The sequence below is a fragment of the Helianthus annuus genome, chromosome 8, assembly GCF_002127325.2.
Source record: "Helianthus annuus cultivar XRQ/B chromosome 8, HanXRQr2.0-SUNRISE, whole genome shotgun sequence".
Lineage (NCBI taxonomy): Eukaryota > Viridiplantae > Streptophyta > Magnoliopsida > Asterales > Asteraceae > Helianthus > Helianthus annuus.
This window is the reverse complement of record NC_035440.2, coordinates 67,605,983-67,624,461: the sequence shown is the minus strand read 5'-3', so window position 1 is coordinate 67,624,461 and position 18,479 is coordinate 67,605,983. Positions and strand designations below refer to the sequence as shown.

General features: G+C 38.1%; 1 protein-coding gene across 3 annotated transcripts; it reads left to right on the top strand.

The window, feature by feature from the left end:
• Positions 1 to 9,864: 9,864 nt before the first annotated feature.
• LOC110873017 (kinetochore-associated protein KNL-2 homolog) lies at positions 9,865 to 17,752 on the top strand. 3 transcript variants are annotated; one of them, XR_004864952.1, is made up of 10 exons: positions 9,865 to 9,974; positions 10,058 to 10,149; positions 10,246 to 10,390; positions 11,123 to 11,210; positions 11,767 to 11,906; positions 12,170 to 12,778; positions 12,843 to 12,906; positions 14,683 to 14,741; positions 15,387 to 15,521; positions 16,871 to 17,752. XR_004864952.1 is itself a non-coding variant. In XM_035976593.1 (10 exons), the coding sequence occupies exons 1-9, from the start codon at positions 9,945 to 9,947 to the stop codon at positions 15,420 to 15,422; spliced, it is 1,263 nt and encodes a 420-aa protein (XP_035832486.1). In that variant the 5' UTR covers positions 9,865 to 9,944; the 3' UTR covers positions 15,423 to 15,438; positions 16,871 to 17,752. The 3 variants fall into 3 exon arrangements, 2 of the variants coding, with proteins under 2 accessions (XP_035832486.1, XP_021977629.1); XM_035976593.1 differs by having other exon boundaries at positions 15,387 to 15,438; XM_022121937.2 differs by lacking the exon at positions 16,871 to 17,752 and having other exon boundaries at positions 15,387 to 15,598.
• Positions 17,753 to 18,479: the final 727 nt, after the last annotated feature.

Sequence of the window (18,479 nt, the reverse complement as noted above, 5' to 3'; positions counted from 1 at the left end):
AATGAGTCAGTTAAATTGTATTTACCAGTGTAAACTGACGTATTTTCCCAAAAGGTTAAGTGCAGGTACTACACGTAATAGGCTGGCTGTCTTCTAGAGCGTCCACAATAAGTCTCGCAAGCTTGGACGACAATAAAACTGTTGAACAATATCTTATTTTATTTTGATCCGCCTGTGGATCCGTTTCAACTATCAGTGATATTTAATATTACATTTTATTAAAGTTTAAATGAACCTATCTTTGCTTCCGCTGTGCATTATTATATTGTGTTGTTTGTCTATGCTGATGCCAACTACGTCACTATACTCCCCACCGTGCCCACCGGTGACACGTGGAAATTAGGGGTGTGACATAACGTCTTACAAATTTTGTATACAAAACCCCAACATACCGGCAGCAATTGTAGACTTACAAATACTCAATTACTGTTAAGTATAACTTAAAACATTTGAGGTTTTGTAAAAACAGTTTACGAAAAGCAGATGTACTCACATTGCAAGTTTAAATAATGCTAAGGCTTGCTGAGAATCTCCTGGTTATTATCTATTAAATCAAATAATGCACACGTGTTAGTAAAATAACCCAATTCAAATTAACCGTACAACTCTAGACAGAATTTCCAATGACTGAGTCGCGCAGAGCCGACATGCATTACGGAAATTCTAAATCAATCGGGTGTACACACGAGAAAGAATTCCAATGATGGGGTTGGGCAGAGCCGACATGCATTACGGAATTCTAAATCGATCGTGTAGGGTAATAGCAGGGTTATAGTACTTACAACGAGGCAAAGCTTCGTTTAATAGTGACTATTATGCTCGGGCAGAATTTCTACTACTAGAGAATTTAGAGAGAAATCGAGAATTGAACGACTGAACAAATGAGCCTGAGCCCTCCATTTATAGGCTGCTCGGCCACTTTGTCACGCCCCGCGAAAGAGAAGGCTAAGGCCTTCGCGGCCTGCGAGAGACCACGTGTCGCGTGTAGCTTTGATGAGTCAACGTGTAGGTCCGATGAGTCATGTGCCACGTAGCACAATGCCTTGTCCGACAAACAAAGGTAGTTGCGGCCCGCGACAAACCTAACTAATTAGGCTGCCGCGCCCCGCGAGCGACTCCTGAACTTCGTTTTTCTTGTTTTTCACAAGTAGATGATCAAACGAAATAATGTTTGATATCGATATATGTAAGAGATTCTTGATAAAGGAATCTAGATTTATTATTGACACATATGCTTGTGCTTTATTCTTAATTGTCAATTGTTATGGCTTTTGGAATTCCTTATAGAAATACATATTTATATAATCATATATTTCACATGCTGTAATATACATACCTTTAGTAAGGTCAATGTATTTAACAGATTCATATTAAAAACAAGTCAGATATCAGGTCATGATACTATTTAGGGAAATCTTGTCACTTGTTTGACATATTATATACCTGCTTACCCGGTTCTAGCCGGAGAGGTAACCTCAGTATATCCGGACAAGCTGGAGAGTCTGCTACACCATACCCAGTCTTGCCAGAGAAAATTTATATTTCCCATAAATAGATCTTTCTTAAATCATGATTTGGAAAGTGCATTATGACTTTCAACAAAGACTAAGCAAATTAGTCTTCACATGATGGATCATGTTTTAGAACAAAGTAGTACTAATAAATAAGAAATAACAGTGGTCAAGTTTTATTGCTTATTTATTATACTTGCAACGTTCTAGTTCTCATTCCCATGGCATACCAAAACCTATCACACTTTATTTATACAAGTATTTATCTTAGCTTATATTAAGGCATCTTTTCTTAAGTTCAAGTCTAAATGTTATCATGTGTGCTACCAGTTAATAGTAATTTCCTAACTCTTTTATTTAAGCTTAGGTATTATTATCACAACACCTATTGGCCTAAATCAGTAGCTCTGATACCACCTTCTGTCACGACCCCCGACCCCACCCTGGACGGAATCGGGAGCCGCGAGCAGCCAAGTGGTACCAGTGTTTATTTAGAAAAGTAGTGCAGCGGAAATTCCATCAGGACCGTGAGTTAGGAAAAATATCAGAGTTTAGAAACACCGGATTTTATTTATTAAATAGATGGGATAAACCCATGTTTTACAAAGGTAGCTTTTCATATGGGATAAACCCGATTACATAAAATGAAAATTCTTAATTTAATTGATAAATCAAGCCACTTCTGTAAGCCTTTTGGTGCCGTATCCAACTCTTATTCCGATCTACTGTAATTACATGAAACGCGTTTTAAAAAGGTTTTATCAGCAGGAAATACTGAGTGAGTTCGTTCATTTTTATAAAATGACCCTTAGTTATAAATTACAGCATAAGAGCGATTACAATGGCATTTATCTTATTTTTATCTGGCACCTTGCCACCCGTGTGACAATGGTCATACCACTATTGGGTCCTGTCACCCAAGTAGTGACGTTTGTCACTGTTAGGATTTATTAGCCTAACCATGATAAATTAGTAATGTGCACAACACCCCACTAGTCAGTGATTCAAAGTAACCACGACTTAATCCCTGTAATATAACTTTGAAAATAGTTGGAGTATTGTAAAACATGATTGATGAAAAGAGAATGACTCATCGTATAAGCATGCAGTATTGATTTAACAAGCTTCTTGATTCTACTCCTTCTGATAATTAAGAATATACTTTATTGTTCTGAATCTTCTGATGATTTAACAGCTTGTTTGATTGTAAGTGTATAGTGCAGATTTTCGGGTAGTTAAACATTCAGTTTAACAGAATGGAATACGTATTTGTGTAAAACCCAAATCAAACCTAACCGTAGTCACGAGATTCGAACCTTCACAAATTTAACAAAGTATAACACTTTGGATTCCGTTTACCGAAATTCACAAAGTATAACACGTTGGCATTTGTTAGATGGTTCCTGAATCGATCGGACAGAACATCACATCGGTGATTATTGGTTAGAACACCAACGTATAGAGAGAAAAATAGAAGAAATGAACAAAGGAAATGAATTCCTAAGCTTCCTATTTATAGGTAAGAAGTACGAAAGTTCTAGGAAGTTTCCTTTGTATTTTCTAGGAAATTACCTATATCTTTTCTAGGAAGCTTCCTTCCCATATGTATATCTTCTTATACTTTCCTTGCACCTTCCTTTGATATTATCTATCTCATATATGTATATATTTATTTTCATATATATCTATTTAGGTGTTTAATTTACTTGCTTAGCTGATTACTTAATCTTACTTGGCTTAATTAATCTTGCTTAATCTTAATTAATTGCACTTAGCTTAATTAATCTAGCTTAGCTTAATTAATTTCGCTTAGCTTAGCTTAATTAATCTCGCTTAACTAATTAATCATACTTAATTAACAGATTAATTAATCTATTCAGCTAACTTAACTGCTAAGTTTATTTAACTATTAAGTTTACTTAGCTATTAAGTATTCTAGCAGCTTCCTGCTTACGAGTTCTAATTTCTAGATACAATGGAACTCGTATTAGTGTATTAACTCAATTCAACTTTAACGACAATCACGAGATAGAAACCCTCACAACGAATGACAAAGTGCGATACTTAAACATCCATCGAATTCACGACGAATGACAAAGTATAACCCGAGTTTGAGCAGCACTTAAACATCCATCGGATAGTTTCAATCGATCGGACATTGAATCGTACCAGTGACTAGAGTTATTACCCTAATAACGGGCAAAGTTTCGGGATTTAGAAAGTATAATCCCGAGCTACTATTTTCTATAATAAAAGGCTGAAGGAAAGAGAAGAATTGAACAGTTTGAAACGTAGCAGTGATCGAGTTAATACCCTGTAGTCGCGGCAACGTTTCCCTATTGAAAATTTCAAATTTGAACAGTAAACTTCGTGTTTTGAAATGTTTTTCGAGCGCAGATGAACTGCTCATGCCCTGGAGATTTATAGCTGAAAAATGAGTCCCACGCGGCCCGTGTAAGCCTTAACAGGCTTTTACGCGGCCCGCGAGACCCATAAAGGTGGCTAGGGTTTTGCTGAGTCACCGACACGTGGCGGCACCAGATTTTCGCTCATCGTTGAGCTGTCGCGGCCCGCGTGAACTTGGAGGAATACCTACGCGGCCCGTGTGAAGCCTTCATGCTTATCCGGAATAATTTTAAGTTGACGCGGCCCGCATAAGCCTGTGCTTACTTTTACGCGGCCCGCGTGAAACCCAGAAATCTTGTTTTCTTGGTTTTTCATGCACATTAGGGTTTCAGGGGTTCGGGTTTCCACTTACGGAGTGTTTTAGGACATTTTTAGGTGAGTCGTTACACTATTAGACAAAGAGTTAGTCAATAGTAATATGACCACAGTCATTGTAACTGCCAACGTGACAAATACTGAATGAGTAATTGGGGAGATATAAACATTGGAATCGCTCTCAATACTATAAAGTTATAAAAGCTCATTTTTATAAACTGGAATGTACTCGTCAATATTTCTTGCTGATAAAATATTTTTAAAACACGTTTCAGGTAACATGATGTGAAAGATATTAGAAGGCAGCTATGGAGCACTGAAGGCTTAAAGAAGGTGGCTATAAAGTTACCTAAATAAAAAGTTTATGTTTTCAGCAACTAGGGTTTATCCCTACAAAGATATTATGAATGAAATATGGGTTTTATCCCATTTATTTAATATAAAAGTTTGGTGTTTTGAAACTCTGAAATTTATTTCATAACTACGATCCTGAAGTCTCATTTCCGCTGCCAAATTAATAAACACCGATACCACCAGCTCGTGTTCGCGGCTCCCGCTCTCGGGGTAGGGGTCGGGGGTTTCGACAATCTGAACTTCTATGGTGTTTATGACTGCCTCAGCCGCTCACATGTAATACTTTTTATACGATTTCATAAAATCACGATACAATAAAAAATAAAAATTTGGGTATTGAACTGTTTGCTAATTTGTGCAGGTGGCGATGAAGTGCAAAGATCGAATACACAAAATAGGCATGAAAATTGACGGATAATAATTATAGATTTTCATGTAATAGGTATGAAAACTAAATGAATATAAATTGTAAGTCATTCAATTTAATAAACATATGTAGTAATCCATAAGGTTTTCCAAATCTGCAATATCATCTGTTAGTGTTCTCACCATTTGATTTATGTCATTATTTTGAGTATGTGAATGACTAGCAACATTAAATGCATCTGGTTCCCAACCTATATCCAACTCCAACCCGGTACCTTTTTACCCCCTTTTCTTTCATTGTTATTTTTACTACATCGATTTCATCCCGCCACTTAAGATGATCGAAATAACCTGCTGCCTTCAATAGGTGGTGGCGGTGATTCTGGGTTGTTGCAGGTTAAAGAGAAAGAAGGGGGATGAAGACATGGGCTGGGGTGGGGGTGGGTAGGTGGGGCCCACATGTATTTTCTTAATCTTTTAATGTTTTATTTCTTAATTATTTTAAAGTAAATGCCTTATACTCATTTTATACCAACTTAACTGAGAAAACTAACCTTCATCCACGCTAGGGAGAAAGAAGAGGGAAGAAGACATGGGTGGGATGGGGGTGGGGGTGGGTAGGTGGATAGGTGGGGCCCACATTGTCACACCCCAACTGATGGTGGAAACATCGGGGCGTGGCACTGAGCGAAACAGATTGTTCAAGAGAAATTCCATAACTAATTTACCGGATAGTTTAAATATCACGTCCCATACCGTAACCCATCAAGTAACAACGTTATTACAGACTTCGATATCTCAAAAACAATAAACATGTTCCGACAACTCAGATTTATTTAGTACAGACAACTATTTGTTGGTTACTAAGACTCTTTCCTAGCCTCGATTCCCAAGCAAATAGACATCCTAAGCACCTGTCACATACATTAAAATAAAAGTCAATACACATAGTGTAAAGGCGAGTATACAAGTTTGATAATAGCATATAGAGTTCAAAATAGTTTATGCATAACCAACACGTACACTGAGTAAAACGAAGCATGTTAGTTATCGATATGAACCTATCGATACCAATGACTGTGGGTTGACTGCCCAAGGCAGTTCGTAATACATGATCACCACTGTAATCCATGCAAATAATTGTCCTTAACAACCCCCGCATGAGCGGGTGCTGAGTCCAAACTATAGTACTATCGTTGCTAGGCATGTAGACAGCATTCCATGTGTAAACATAACAAACAAGCATTCATTAAGTCACGTATAACATGCGATAACGGTTAGCATTTAAAACATTGTGTAGTGTGATCGATTGTGATTTAGTATAAGTAACGTATGTAACACCCAAAAATGCGAAAGCAAAAACGGATCGAGTATACTCACAGCGGTTGATGGATTGAAGGGAGCGCTTGAGAGTAGGGTTAGCCTGAATAGTTGATAGCGTAACGGTAAGTAATGCGTAAAACGAGAGCAAGTGTCGATCGGATGGTAGTTCGATCGGACAGCTGATCGTGCGGTTGATAGTCCGTTCGGACGACTGTCCGGTCGGATGGCCGTTCGAGTGGATTGTTTCCTCCTTTGAGAAGGATGTGTTTGTGTATGATGGCTTGACTTTTGAAGTTTTTGTTGTAGCATTTTGAAAACATTGAAGTATCTCAACTTTTCAGGTCGGTCGATCGGACGGTCATCCGATTGGCCGGCAACCCGTTCAGCTGGTACTTCAGCAAGAACAAGTTCTCAGCAGGATGTCACTCGATCGGACATCAGTTCGATCGGGTGGCGACCTTATTGCATTGAACATATTTGAAAAATCGATTAAGTGTTAAAGCCCAAGTATCTCATGATCCGAAGGGTAATCCGATCGGATAGCAATTCGTTCAATACTCAAACTTCAGATAAGGTTGGTTAAGTGTGGGACCCAAGGTGTAAGCTGTTCGGCTGACCGGTCGTTCGGGTGGCTGTCCGTTCGGACAGCAGTCCGATCGGACGACACCTCATCCTGGTCGTCCTGTTCGCCTTACACTTGGTTGTTTTTATTGTTTGTCATTTTTATCGAGGCATTTTGATAACGTTTTAAGCAACGGGAACCTCGTCAATACTTGGTATTCCTGATCGGATAGGAATCACCCAAATCCGGTCAGCTAATTGTTCAAGACGGTGTTCCAAGTTTAACCCGTAATCGGTAACCCTCGTCGATAGGATCCAGATCTTGGACCAACACAACCACAAAAATGAGTAGGCAGTCGGTACAATCTCCGATTCTATCGGTTTTGAGTGCATTGAGTGTAAAAGAGTTGAAAGAAAGTTGGAAAAACATTATCTCAATCCTTTTCACCGTGAATATGTCTAGATCTATGAAAGATCTTTGTTAGTTTATGTGGGAATCGGTTAGATCTAAGTTGTTCTTGGTGGATTGAGGCCAAAACATGAAGTTCTTCAAGAACACATGATGACGTCATCCTAGAACACCTTGGATCTTGATGATTTCACGGGTAAAAATTAAGATTAAAAGATAGAAAGGTGTAGGAGTGCGTGTAGATCAAAAAGTACAAGATTTAGGTCGAGATCTTACCGGAATCGAGAGAAATCTGAGAAAAGGTGAGGAGAGCGTGCTGTGCGGTCATAGAGTTGCCAAAAGTAGAAAGGATGAAAGTGACATGGGTATTTATAGAGTTCCAAAAGAGGAAAGGGCTGGCCGATCGGCCAGGCAGCTCGATCGGACAGCCTGTCCGATCGGACGGTAGTCCGATCGAACGGCTGGTCACCTGATCGACCAGTCGCTTGACCTGAGCGTTTTACGCGACGAGTTTTCCTGTTTCGGTTTCGATTGCGAGTGATGCGATGCGATGGGGTTTCCTATTCAAATTACTTTTAATCCCAACTATTCATATCGTGCGCTATCTCTTCTCCACTAATTATCATAGTTCGATTCCGATTGAGTTCGTTTGCGTTTCGATTGCGATTCGATTGATTACCACACATAACATAAATAAACATGCACAAGTAACATATAAGGCACACACACACGTATAACAATCACCAAAATGCGAATTTCGAGTTGCGAGCGCGATTGCGATAAGCGATAAAGCGATATATATCGATAAATAGCGAACAAACTTCGATTATTAATAGATACTCCACATAATACAACCAACGTAAATGATTTATTAGACTAACTATAAGTCAAAGAAGTCAAAACAGGATTAGAGCAAGGAGTGACAAATCGCAATTAGCAATCTTTTCTTCCTTTGACTTCGATCTTGACCTTGACTTTGACTTTCGAAACATGGGGTGTTACACACATGTATTTTTTTTTTAATATTTTAATGTTATATTTGTTAATTTTTTAATAGTAAGAGTTAAAATAAATATTTTGCTAAAGTAAAAAGAGACACACTTTTGATGAACAAAATAAAAAGGAAATAAGCTTAGTATAGCTAAATTTAATTTAATATGTATTTATAGTTTTATAGTATAATATAATAAAGTAAAATCAATCGAAATCATCGGCAAAATGAGATCATATCCTTTGAAACAGTGGGGTCGTCGGGCTTGACCCGTACTATTAGCAGGCGCTCAACGCTTAAATGTCTCTCCCGGACTTTGATATTGGCGGTTTCTCTAATAAGGACTGCCCCCTCGAAGTCACAGAAAACTTAACTTTGGGGAACGCTCTGTTTAGCAAAATCGCTCAGAGCCAGTGAGAAGTTTTTGATTTGTCACCCCGCCAGAAGGCGGTGTTTGAGTGCCTGAAAGGCCCCCATGCTCAGGAGTTTTTGACCGTTATCCCGATTGAGGGGTTGGGACAATGCATGTCTGTAGTAGAATACAAAGCCATTCTCAAATACCAGTTGATGATCCCTTCGTAACCGGAAGATGAAACCTGCCCGATATGTCGTAAAGCTTGTATGGATAAATACGGGGAGCCCTCAGTCCATTGTAAAGAGCTCACTGGGTTCAAATATCGGCATGACTGAGTGCAAGATGTTTTGTGGGACATCCTGAGAAGAGCTGGGATTTATGCTAAGAAAGAGGCTTCTGTAAATTTCCTCACGGACCCTATGGAAGGGAGATCTACTCTGCGACCAGCCTCGTCTTTGGATGGGCTGGGGGAAACATGCTTGTATGGACCTCACGGGGCTTTCCCCTTTGGTTGGTTTAAGAGAAAACATGTTTGTAGCTGGGCAATCATCTAGAAAAGCAGAATCAAAGAAAATGGATAAGCACGTTAAAGCTTGCGTAGAGAACCAACATCTCTTTGTCCCTTTTGCTTTTGATATCTTTGGCTCTCTAACACCAGAAGCTATCCATTTCTTGACTAAGGTCTAACGGGTTATCCACAACAATTGTTCTTCCCAACAGGGGGCATGGGTTTGTCTTTGAAAGGTTAGGGTTTGCAATTTAGAAAGGGCTGGCGACGCAACATGTTGCCCGTCTACATTCTGTTTTAATGTAAGTTAGGAAGTTTTTTTTAGTGAAATAGAGTTTTGAGTAAACTGCCAAAATGGTCCCTGGGGTTTAGTCACTTTTGCCACTTTAGTCCAAAACTCAAACGTTTTGAATCTGGGTACTTGTGGTTTCAATTTTGTTCTCACTTTCATACAAAATCAAAATTTGGTCAGATTTTTCAGTTAACATCCAGTTTTTTTTTATCTTTTTCCTCCCTTTTAATGAAGGGTAAAATGGTCTTTTAACATTTTATTATAACAAATTAAAAAAATCTGACCATTTTGCCCTTCAGTAAAAGGGAGGAAAAAGACAAAAAAAAACTAGATGATAACTGAAAAATCTGACTAAATTTTGCTTTTGGATGAAAATGGCGACAAAATTGAAACCAGAGAGACCTAGATTCAAAAGGTTTGAGTTTTGAACTAAAGTGGCAAAAGTAATCAAACCTCAGGGACCATTTGTGCAGTTTACTCTAAAGTTTTTAAACCCGAGTTTGATTTTAGCGGTTGCGAGCCCTAGTTGTTGAGATCAGGACCTCTGATTCCAATGGCTTCTTGCTCTTACTTCCAGAAGACTGTAAGTTTTTCTTCCTAAATTCTTCCTTCCTTCCTTCCTTCCTTCCTTCCTTCATTCCTCACACATTTCCCTCTTTCTTGCAGGTCACTCTGCTAGACTGGTGGCTAACCAAACCCCCAACCAACGATCACTATCAAACCCTAACCCTAGGGGTTGCAGGCTTCACTTCTCAACAGTCAGTCCGCCCTCTCTCTCTCTCTCTCTCTCTCTAAATATGTTCATATGTATTCTAGTTAGTTAGTTGTGAAATTGAAATGTAATTTGTTGATAGGAACCGGCCTGCTCGATGTTTCTCTTCTGCGCCCATACTCAAGATCTTCGATTTATTTGAGTTGGAGACAGTTGATGGTGTATGCGTCATTCTCCAGGGTTTTATTAACAAACAACGCACCCTTGAAAATGGATTTTCCCCTCAGGTATTCTTCCCTATTTTTCATATGCTCTTCCACACAAAGTATTTCCTTATTTTGTTTTAATTAATTGTATATTTATATCAATCATCCTTTTTTCAACCCTCAGACATTGGTTACAACCATTAAATCATATATCATAGATCACTTTTGTCAATATTACTAATAGCTGATCTAGAATTTTTGTGTATAACAAGATAGCTGGATAACTAAGAATCTCAATGACGTTTAATCATATTACCTAGGTGGACCATTTAGGTCACATAATAGTTTTTTGGCCATTTTGCACATGTTGACCCGATATTTTTTTTTTCGCTTAATCCGAGTATGAATTTATATTATTCTTAAACAATACTCTAGTTTTCTTGAATAACATAGTTTAGGAAATTTTATGCAGTAAAAATACACTTTAGGTGACTTTGACCCATTTGACTTGGGTTAGAATTTTTTGTTTACACATTTGAGCCGGGGGTCTCACTGGAAGCAGCCTCTCTATTCTTACGGGGTAGAGGTAAGACTGTCTACATCTTACCCTCCTCAGACCCTACCTTAGCTTTGCTATTGGTGGGATTTACCGAGTATGATGATGATTTGAACCATTACAAATAAAAACATAACCTGAGTTAGCCCATTCGTAGGTAAATGGTTGAAATGTCGATCTCTAGTTCTATTAAAATCCAACATTGACCTTTTCTCACACTTTTCCCTTTTGTAATATGATATTTGTTACATGTGCAGGTGTTTGATCATTTTTTTATCGGGTTCCCCCCTTACTGGAAAGAATACTGTCCCAAGATAGAATCTGCTGCCAAATGTGTCACAGGAGGTAAATACGAATCGCTTTAAGTAGTAGTTTACTAAAAACCCAACGGGTCAACAATCCAAGGGTAACATGCTTATTCATGTTATTCTCGTCTGGCCACGGATTCATATCCCATATGGCTAGTTTAGAAGAAAGTTTTATCGTTCATTGAAGATTTAATTGGTTGGCTGTTTGTTTACATCTTAATGAGGCTCTTAATGGTTCAGACGTCTTACTGGTTTAGCACTTAATGGTTCATACTGTTTGTTTCGCGAGCAAATGTCTGAATGGTTCAGACATTTGTCTCTGAATGATCAAGCATTATACAAAGTCTGAATGATTAAGACCTCTAATCTTAATTGGTCAGACATTTGACTCTGAACGGTTAAGTATTATACTACCTCTTAATGGTTCAAACCTCTTACTGGTTCAGCACTTAATGATTCAAACCTCTTACTGATTCAGCACTTAACCATTCAGAAGTTGCCAAACAGCCCTTTAGACGGGTGTAATTATGTACAAAATTTTGCGAGTATGGAACATGCATTTCTCACTTTCTCCATATGATAATTATCTTCAGTTCAGGAAGAAGACTCCATTGAAGGATATGGTAAACCACATAATTCTGATAGCTACACTGTGGATATGGGAGTTCAAGATTGCAAAGACGTAATGTTGAACAATAAAAGTAGTAATCCATCCTCGGTTGAAATTTCACATGTATAGTTCTCATCTCTCCATTGGCATTTATATTTTCAATTCGTTGCAATCTTTTGAAATAAAAAACCCAAAAAGAAATTTATTCTTAGTACGTTTGTCTCATGGTTGCCTAAACAAAATGTTTTCAAGTGTCTCTTACACCATTACAATGGCAAGCATGAGTGGTTGAGCCTTGAAACCTGTGATAATATTAACCCGTAACTCTTTCTGGATCTTGGGGTCACATACAACCCTCTAAAAATGAATCTTATTTCTTTAAACAGGAGCATATAACTGAAAGATCTCCTACGACAGCAGAATTTAAGGATGATCCAAGTCTCGAGATGAATCCCGTTGACTCATCCACACCATCAAAGTGTTTTGGGGTTCCTAGCAGGCGCGTGACTAGATCTATGAAAAAGCCGGATAGCAGTAAACATAGTTTTCTACTATTTAATGGCATTGATCCTGGGATTTTAGGCAGTTCTGAGAATTTAAACAAGAAGGCTGTAAAGATGGAATCAAAATGGAAACAGATTGACCAAAATGGTGATGTTACTAAGGATAAGAGAAACAACGATGATACTGTTGTAAGCAGTGATTCACATATTAACATAAGGATAAGTGATTTAGAGGATACACACGTCACACCTAAGTGTTCTGATCCATCAAGTGTGGGTGTGATAGATGTAAATGACGATGTGGGAACTAACATGAAAGGCTACAGAAACAAGAAAAAAAACAGAGTTAACATTCCACAGAAAGAAGGTATACCTGCAACACATGGAACCAGTTCCAAAGCAGTCAAGACTCAGAACAGGTCTAAAACCAAACTACTGGTTAAAAGGAAACTCGTAACAAGTCCTAAATCAGCTTTTTCAATGCGCAAGAAGGTAAATCTACAAACAACTCTGATTATACTTGTTTGTTATGGATTAACAGGTTGTTATTGTATAGGAACGAGATGGAAGTGCAAACATGTTGTCGATAGAATCATTCAGTGGGAAAAAATCTAGATCAGGTTAGAGAAGCAACCATATATATAAGTAGTTGGATGTCTAAAGCATAAGATAATTAAATGGTTTATTTTATACAGAGTATATATGTGTGGGCGCTCGGGGGGCTAAAATGAAAGTACACTAATTTTAACGTTAATTTTACTAATTTCGTGAAAAAAACGTTAGAAGTGGAGGATGGTAATCATGCATCATGTGGTGGCGTTGATAGCCGAAAGACAAGGGAGTACATGCACTAATCGGCCTTTGTCTTAATTGCTGCCGAGTGTTATGTGCCTTATGTCCAAGGCTTGATGCAAAACTACTATCGAGCCGGGGGTCTCCTGGAGTCAGCCTCTCTATTCCTACGGGGTAGGGCTGTCTACATCTTACCCTCGTCAGACCCTACCTTAGCTTTGCAATTGGTGGGATTTACTGAGTATGATGATGATGATGATTTTATACAAAGTGAATTTCAAATTTTGTCCTTTTACTTTATACCCCTTTTCAGGCGGTGTCCTTTGTCTTTAAAATTGACGAGTTTTATACTTCATGTTTTGAAATGTTGCACGTTATGTCCTTTAAGCTTAACTCAGTTAATTTTTTCTGTTAAATTTGATCATTCATTACTCAAGGGCATTTTTGTCTTTATACCAATTACTTTAGAAACAACTTAATAAATAAAACAAAAACAAATTTAAAAAACTAAAACACTCTCATATCTCCTCTTTCTCTCAATCACCACTCCCAACCAGCCATGACCTACTGCCAACACCACCACCACCCACCCCTTACAACCATCCACCACCACCCGACCATCGCCACCACCGGTTCACCACCCCCAGCCGACCAGCACAACACAGCTCACACCCTCTCCCCAATTTCAAACCCCACAAATAAAAAACCCCCAATTTCAAATTCCTAATTCAAACCCACCTCAATTATTATCTGAATCGGAATCAAAATCAGATTTTGGACGATGTTCCAGACTTCAACTTGATTTAGGGGGGTTTGAATTCACCGCAATCGAACCCCACACAGACTTAACTTCACCTAACCATAAACACATCACCCCAGCCACCGTTTGCACCACCCACAACCTCCCTCTCATCCCAAAACTCTTCCCTAACTTGTCCAAAACGATCCCTCCTGTCCTGTCGGCTGCAACACCCAATTTACAAACCCGAAGCTGATTCAGAACCCTATCCATCTTTCCTTAGTGTAACACCCAAAACCCTATCCATCTTCGCCAAAACCACCTGATTCAGAACCGCCACTCAGTCAATCACCGCCGGTTGCCCTTTTGTTCAGTTTAAACCGTCAGTCAATCGCCGCCGGTTGCCCTATCCTCGTCGAGCTCCTATCGTACACCGCCGTCGTGTTTGAATCAGGTCCTCCGCCGCCGGAGCCTTTTTGTTCATTTTAAACCATCATGTTCCTTCACTGTTTGAATGTTTCAAATGGTTTTCAACATTCAGTAGAGAGAGAGGGAGGGAGGTTGAGAGAGAGAGGGGGGACAGTAAAGTTAATTTTATGTCTTTTTAATTATTTTACACAATTGTCCTTAGATTTTAAATATTTGTAAACTAATCCCTGAAAAGTGAAATGACAATAATACCTTCATGTGCAACTCACATGACCGGATTTAACAGAAAAATCTAACAGGGTTCGGGCTAAAGGACATAACGTGCAAGATTTTAAAACACCAAGTACAAGACTCGTCAATTTGAAAAATAAAGGACACCGCCTGAAATTCACTATAAAGATAAAGGACAAAATTTGAAATTCACTCTTTTATACAGGAAGAGTGGTCCTACCGCCTTTGGAATTCTGGCGCAACCAAAAGCTTGTTTATGATGAGGTTTGTGTTTCTTTTTTAAATTTTTGCCTGTTTTTAACACCTGTTATATGACTCAGATTACTAAATGTGTGTGCGTCTTAGGAATTATGTTGTTTAGGATTATTTCTGTATGTTTATAAGTTGCATTTTTCCCAGTAACATACATATATATAGCTTTTCCAGAACCTGAAATGTTGACATGAAATTGTTTGATATACCATTGACCCACTAATTTGGTGGTATGTTTGAGGGCCCTGAAGTAGTAATTGAATTAAATTAAAGAAAATGAAGTTTGGGGAGGAGGAAAACATGAACAGTTTAAGATATTAAGTCGTATTAACCAGATAAATTTGAATTTTTATTTTGAATGATTATTTGGTGTGAGAATATTGTAAAAAAAAGTAAAATAGCAATATGTAAACTTCATTAATTAATAAGGAAGTAAAATAGCAATATGTAAACTTCATTAATTAACAAGGTCTCTTTTTAAAATTCGCTAAAGACTCCTTAATGACGTGAGTCGGGTCGTATGTGGGGCAAGGTATTACCGAAGTGTTGGAAGAATTTTGTTTTAGTGTTATCTAGTATCTCCTAATCTTTGTTATCTTATGATAATCATGCTTGAAATTGAACATGCGAGTTTCTTAGTGTTATTACAATTTTCAGGATGGAGAGGTGTGTGGAGTCCAAGGACCTATGTAACAACAATGAAGAAGAGGTAGTTTGCATGATTTAGCATATAACGTAGCTAGTTTTTGGGGTGCACTAACGATTGTTTGAACTTGACACCGATTGAGACGGGTATTATGTTAAATATTTGAGAAAGTTAAATTGTTACAAGTTCATATGTTCAAATCAGAAATCCTAAATTTGTCCCATAGTTTATGGTACAATACACGAGCCAAATTTGTCGCATTGTTTTATGGTACAATGCACAAGCGTAAAACATTAACTTACAAGTTTTACAATAAGATTGCAACACCTATCAAATTCAACGAGGGAGAGAGCCACATTATGGACACTTCATTGATTGAATTCGTTTATATACGCCCTGCTTGCGGTATGCGCAAAAGTGAAAGTGCACTAATTTTAACGTTATTTTACTAATTTCGTGAAAATAACGTTAAAAGCGGAGGACGGTTAATCATGCATCATGGGGTAGCGTTGATAGCTGAAAGACAAAAGGTACATGCACTATTCGGTCTTTATCCTGATTGCTGAGTGTTATGTGTCTTATGTCCAAGGCTTGATGCAAAACTACTATCATGCCGAGGGTCTCACTGGAAGCATCCTCTCTATTCCTATGAGGTAGAGGTAAGGCTGTCTACATCTTACCCTCATCAGACCTTACCTTTGCTTTGCTATTGGTGGGATTTACTGAGTATTATGATGATGATGATTTGAATTCGTTTATACTTGCTAGGGAGTGTTTGTCTTTGGTAAGAGCCAGATTATAAGAGCATCAACAATGCAGCATAACCTTCAAAACTATGCATGGTAATTTCACACATCATTATCATCATCATACTTAGTATATCCCACCAATAGCAAAGCAAAGATAGGGTCTGAAGGAGGGTAAGATGTAGACAGCCTTACCTCTACCCCCGTACGAATAGAGAGACTGCTTCCAGTAAGACCCCCGGCTCGATAGTAGTTTTGCATCAAGCCTTGGACATAAGATACATAACACTCAGCAATCGGGACAAAGACCGATTAGTGCATGTACCCTTTTGTCTTTCAGCTATCAACGCCATCACATGATGCATGATTAACCGTCCTTAGCTTTTAACGTTATTTTCACGAAATTAGTAAAATAACGTTAAAGTTAGTGCACTTTCACTTTTGCCCCCCATGGCCCAAACATATATACATTATATGCTCATATCGCAAACGGGGCGTATAATTTCACACATCAGCAAATTTTAAAAAAGTCTTCCCACAAGCTTTTTCAAACAATCCATGGCTCATTGTTTCACATAATTTATATTTAGAGTAAACTGCCATTTTGGTCCCTGTGGTTTGGGCAGTTTTGCAATTTTAGTCCAAATCTCAAACTTTTTAAATCTGGGCTTTTGTTGCCATTTTAGTCCAAAATCCAAAAACCCCATATTTTGACTGTTGAAACCTGATTGTTTTGTCTTTTTGTGCAGGGGCATTTTGGTCATTTTAATTTTATTATAACATATTAAAGCAAGAGGACAACAATCAACATCTGCAGACAAACCATCATCTTCTTCTAACAAACCCAAACCCTAACCTGGACAACAATCAACATCTGTAGACCCCCGTTTCATCTTCCCCAACGTTTCATCTGCAGACCCTCGTTTCATCAAACAAACCCTATTTCAATCTGCAGACCCCTGTTTTATCAAAACCTAAACCCTAACCTGAACCCAATTTCAATCTGCAGACCCCCGTTTCATCAAAACCTGACCTACGAACACATCCTTATTGCACCTAATCAATTCCACAATCGCAAACGCTGAACGAGTATTGGACCTGAACAACAAACAACATCTGCAGATCATCATCTTCTTCAAACAAACCCAAACCCTAACCTGGTCAACAATCAACATTTGTAGACCCCCGTTTAATCAAAACGTGGCTCGTTCTCCGTCTTCATCATCGGCATCATCCTCATCACTGGCATCATCCTCATCACCGCCTACCTTTCACAAACCCTAGAACGAGTTTAGAGAGAGAAACAGAGGGTAAAAACTTGGGTTTTAGGTTTTAGAGAGAGAAAGAGGGGTGTTTTAGATAATGGTCTGCAGATGACCGCCATGCTGCCACCGCTTACCTTTCATCGGCTGCAGATTCTCTGTGTTTCACCGTCTTCACCATCGGCATCATCCTCATCACCTCTGAATATAGATGTGTGTGTAGAATGGCATGAAGAGGAAATCCGGCGACCGGAACTATAGGGGAAGAGAGGAGTGTGGATGGCGGTTAATCTGTGTAGAGAGAGAGAGAACTGAGAGAGAGAGAGAGACAATGATATGTGTTTTAGTGAGAGAGAGAGAGAGTTATATATATATATTATATAATATATAATTAATTTTGTTTTAATTTATTAGAAGTGTAAATCAAAATGACCAAAATGCCCCTACACAAAAAGACAAAACAATCAGGTTTCAACAGTCAAAATAGGGGTTTTTTGGATTTTGAACTAAAATGGCAACAAAAGTGAAACAACAGGGACTCAGATTTAAAAAGTTTGAGACTTGAACTAAAATGGCAAAACTGCCCAAACCACAGGGACCAAAATGGCAGTTTACTCTTATATTTATTTCTCATGTCCATTTTATTTGTTTTAATATCTAATATAGTTTTTAGTATCATATAATTAAATAATATATAGTGAACAAAATAAATTATCATTATCATTATCATTCAATTCAATATATTAAAAGAAAAACCTAAAGAACAGTGGTTTGACCATTAAGAAGTTGCCATGTGACAATTTTTTTTAGTTTATGCTATATAATTTTTCTCCAACAACTTGTGTTTGTTAACTTAAAAAAACTAAATTCGTAACTTCCCTTAATTTTTTCAGGTGTTTCGTTGTAAATTTTGTTGAGAGCAGAGTTGCATTCTAAATAGAGTGTACATTTTGTTTGTTTATATGTTATATGAGTGCATGCCATTATCGTGGTGGTATCCTAACTAACCGAATCGATTCCTACCAAATGATTGTTTTTAATCGATGTAGATCACATGTTGATATTCTTTTGGTCATATCATGATCTTATGTATTTG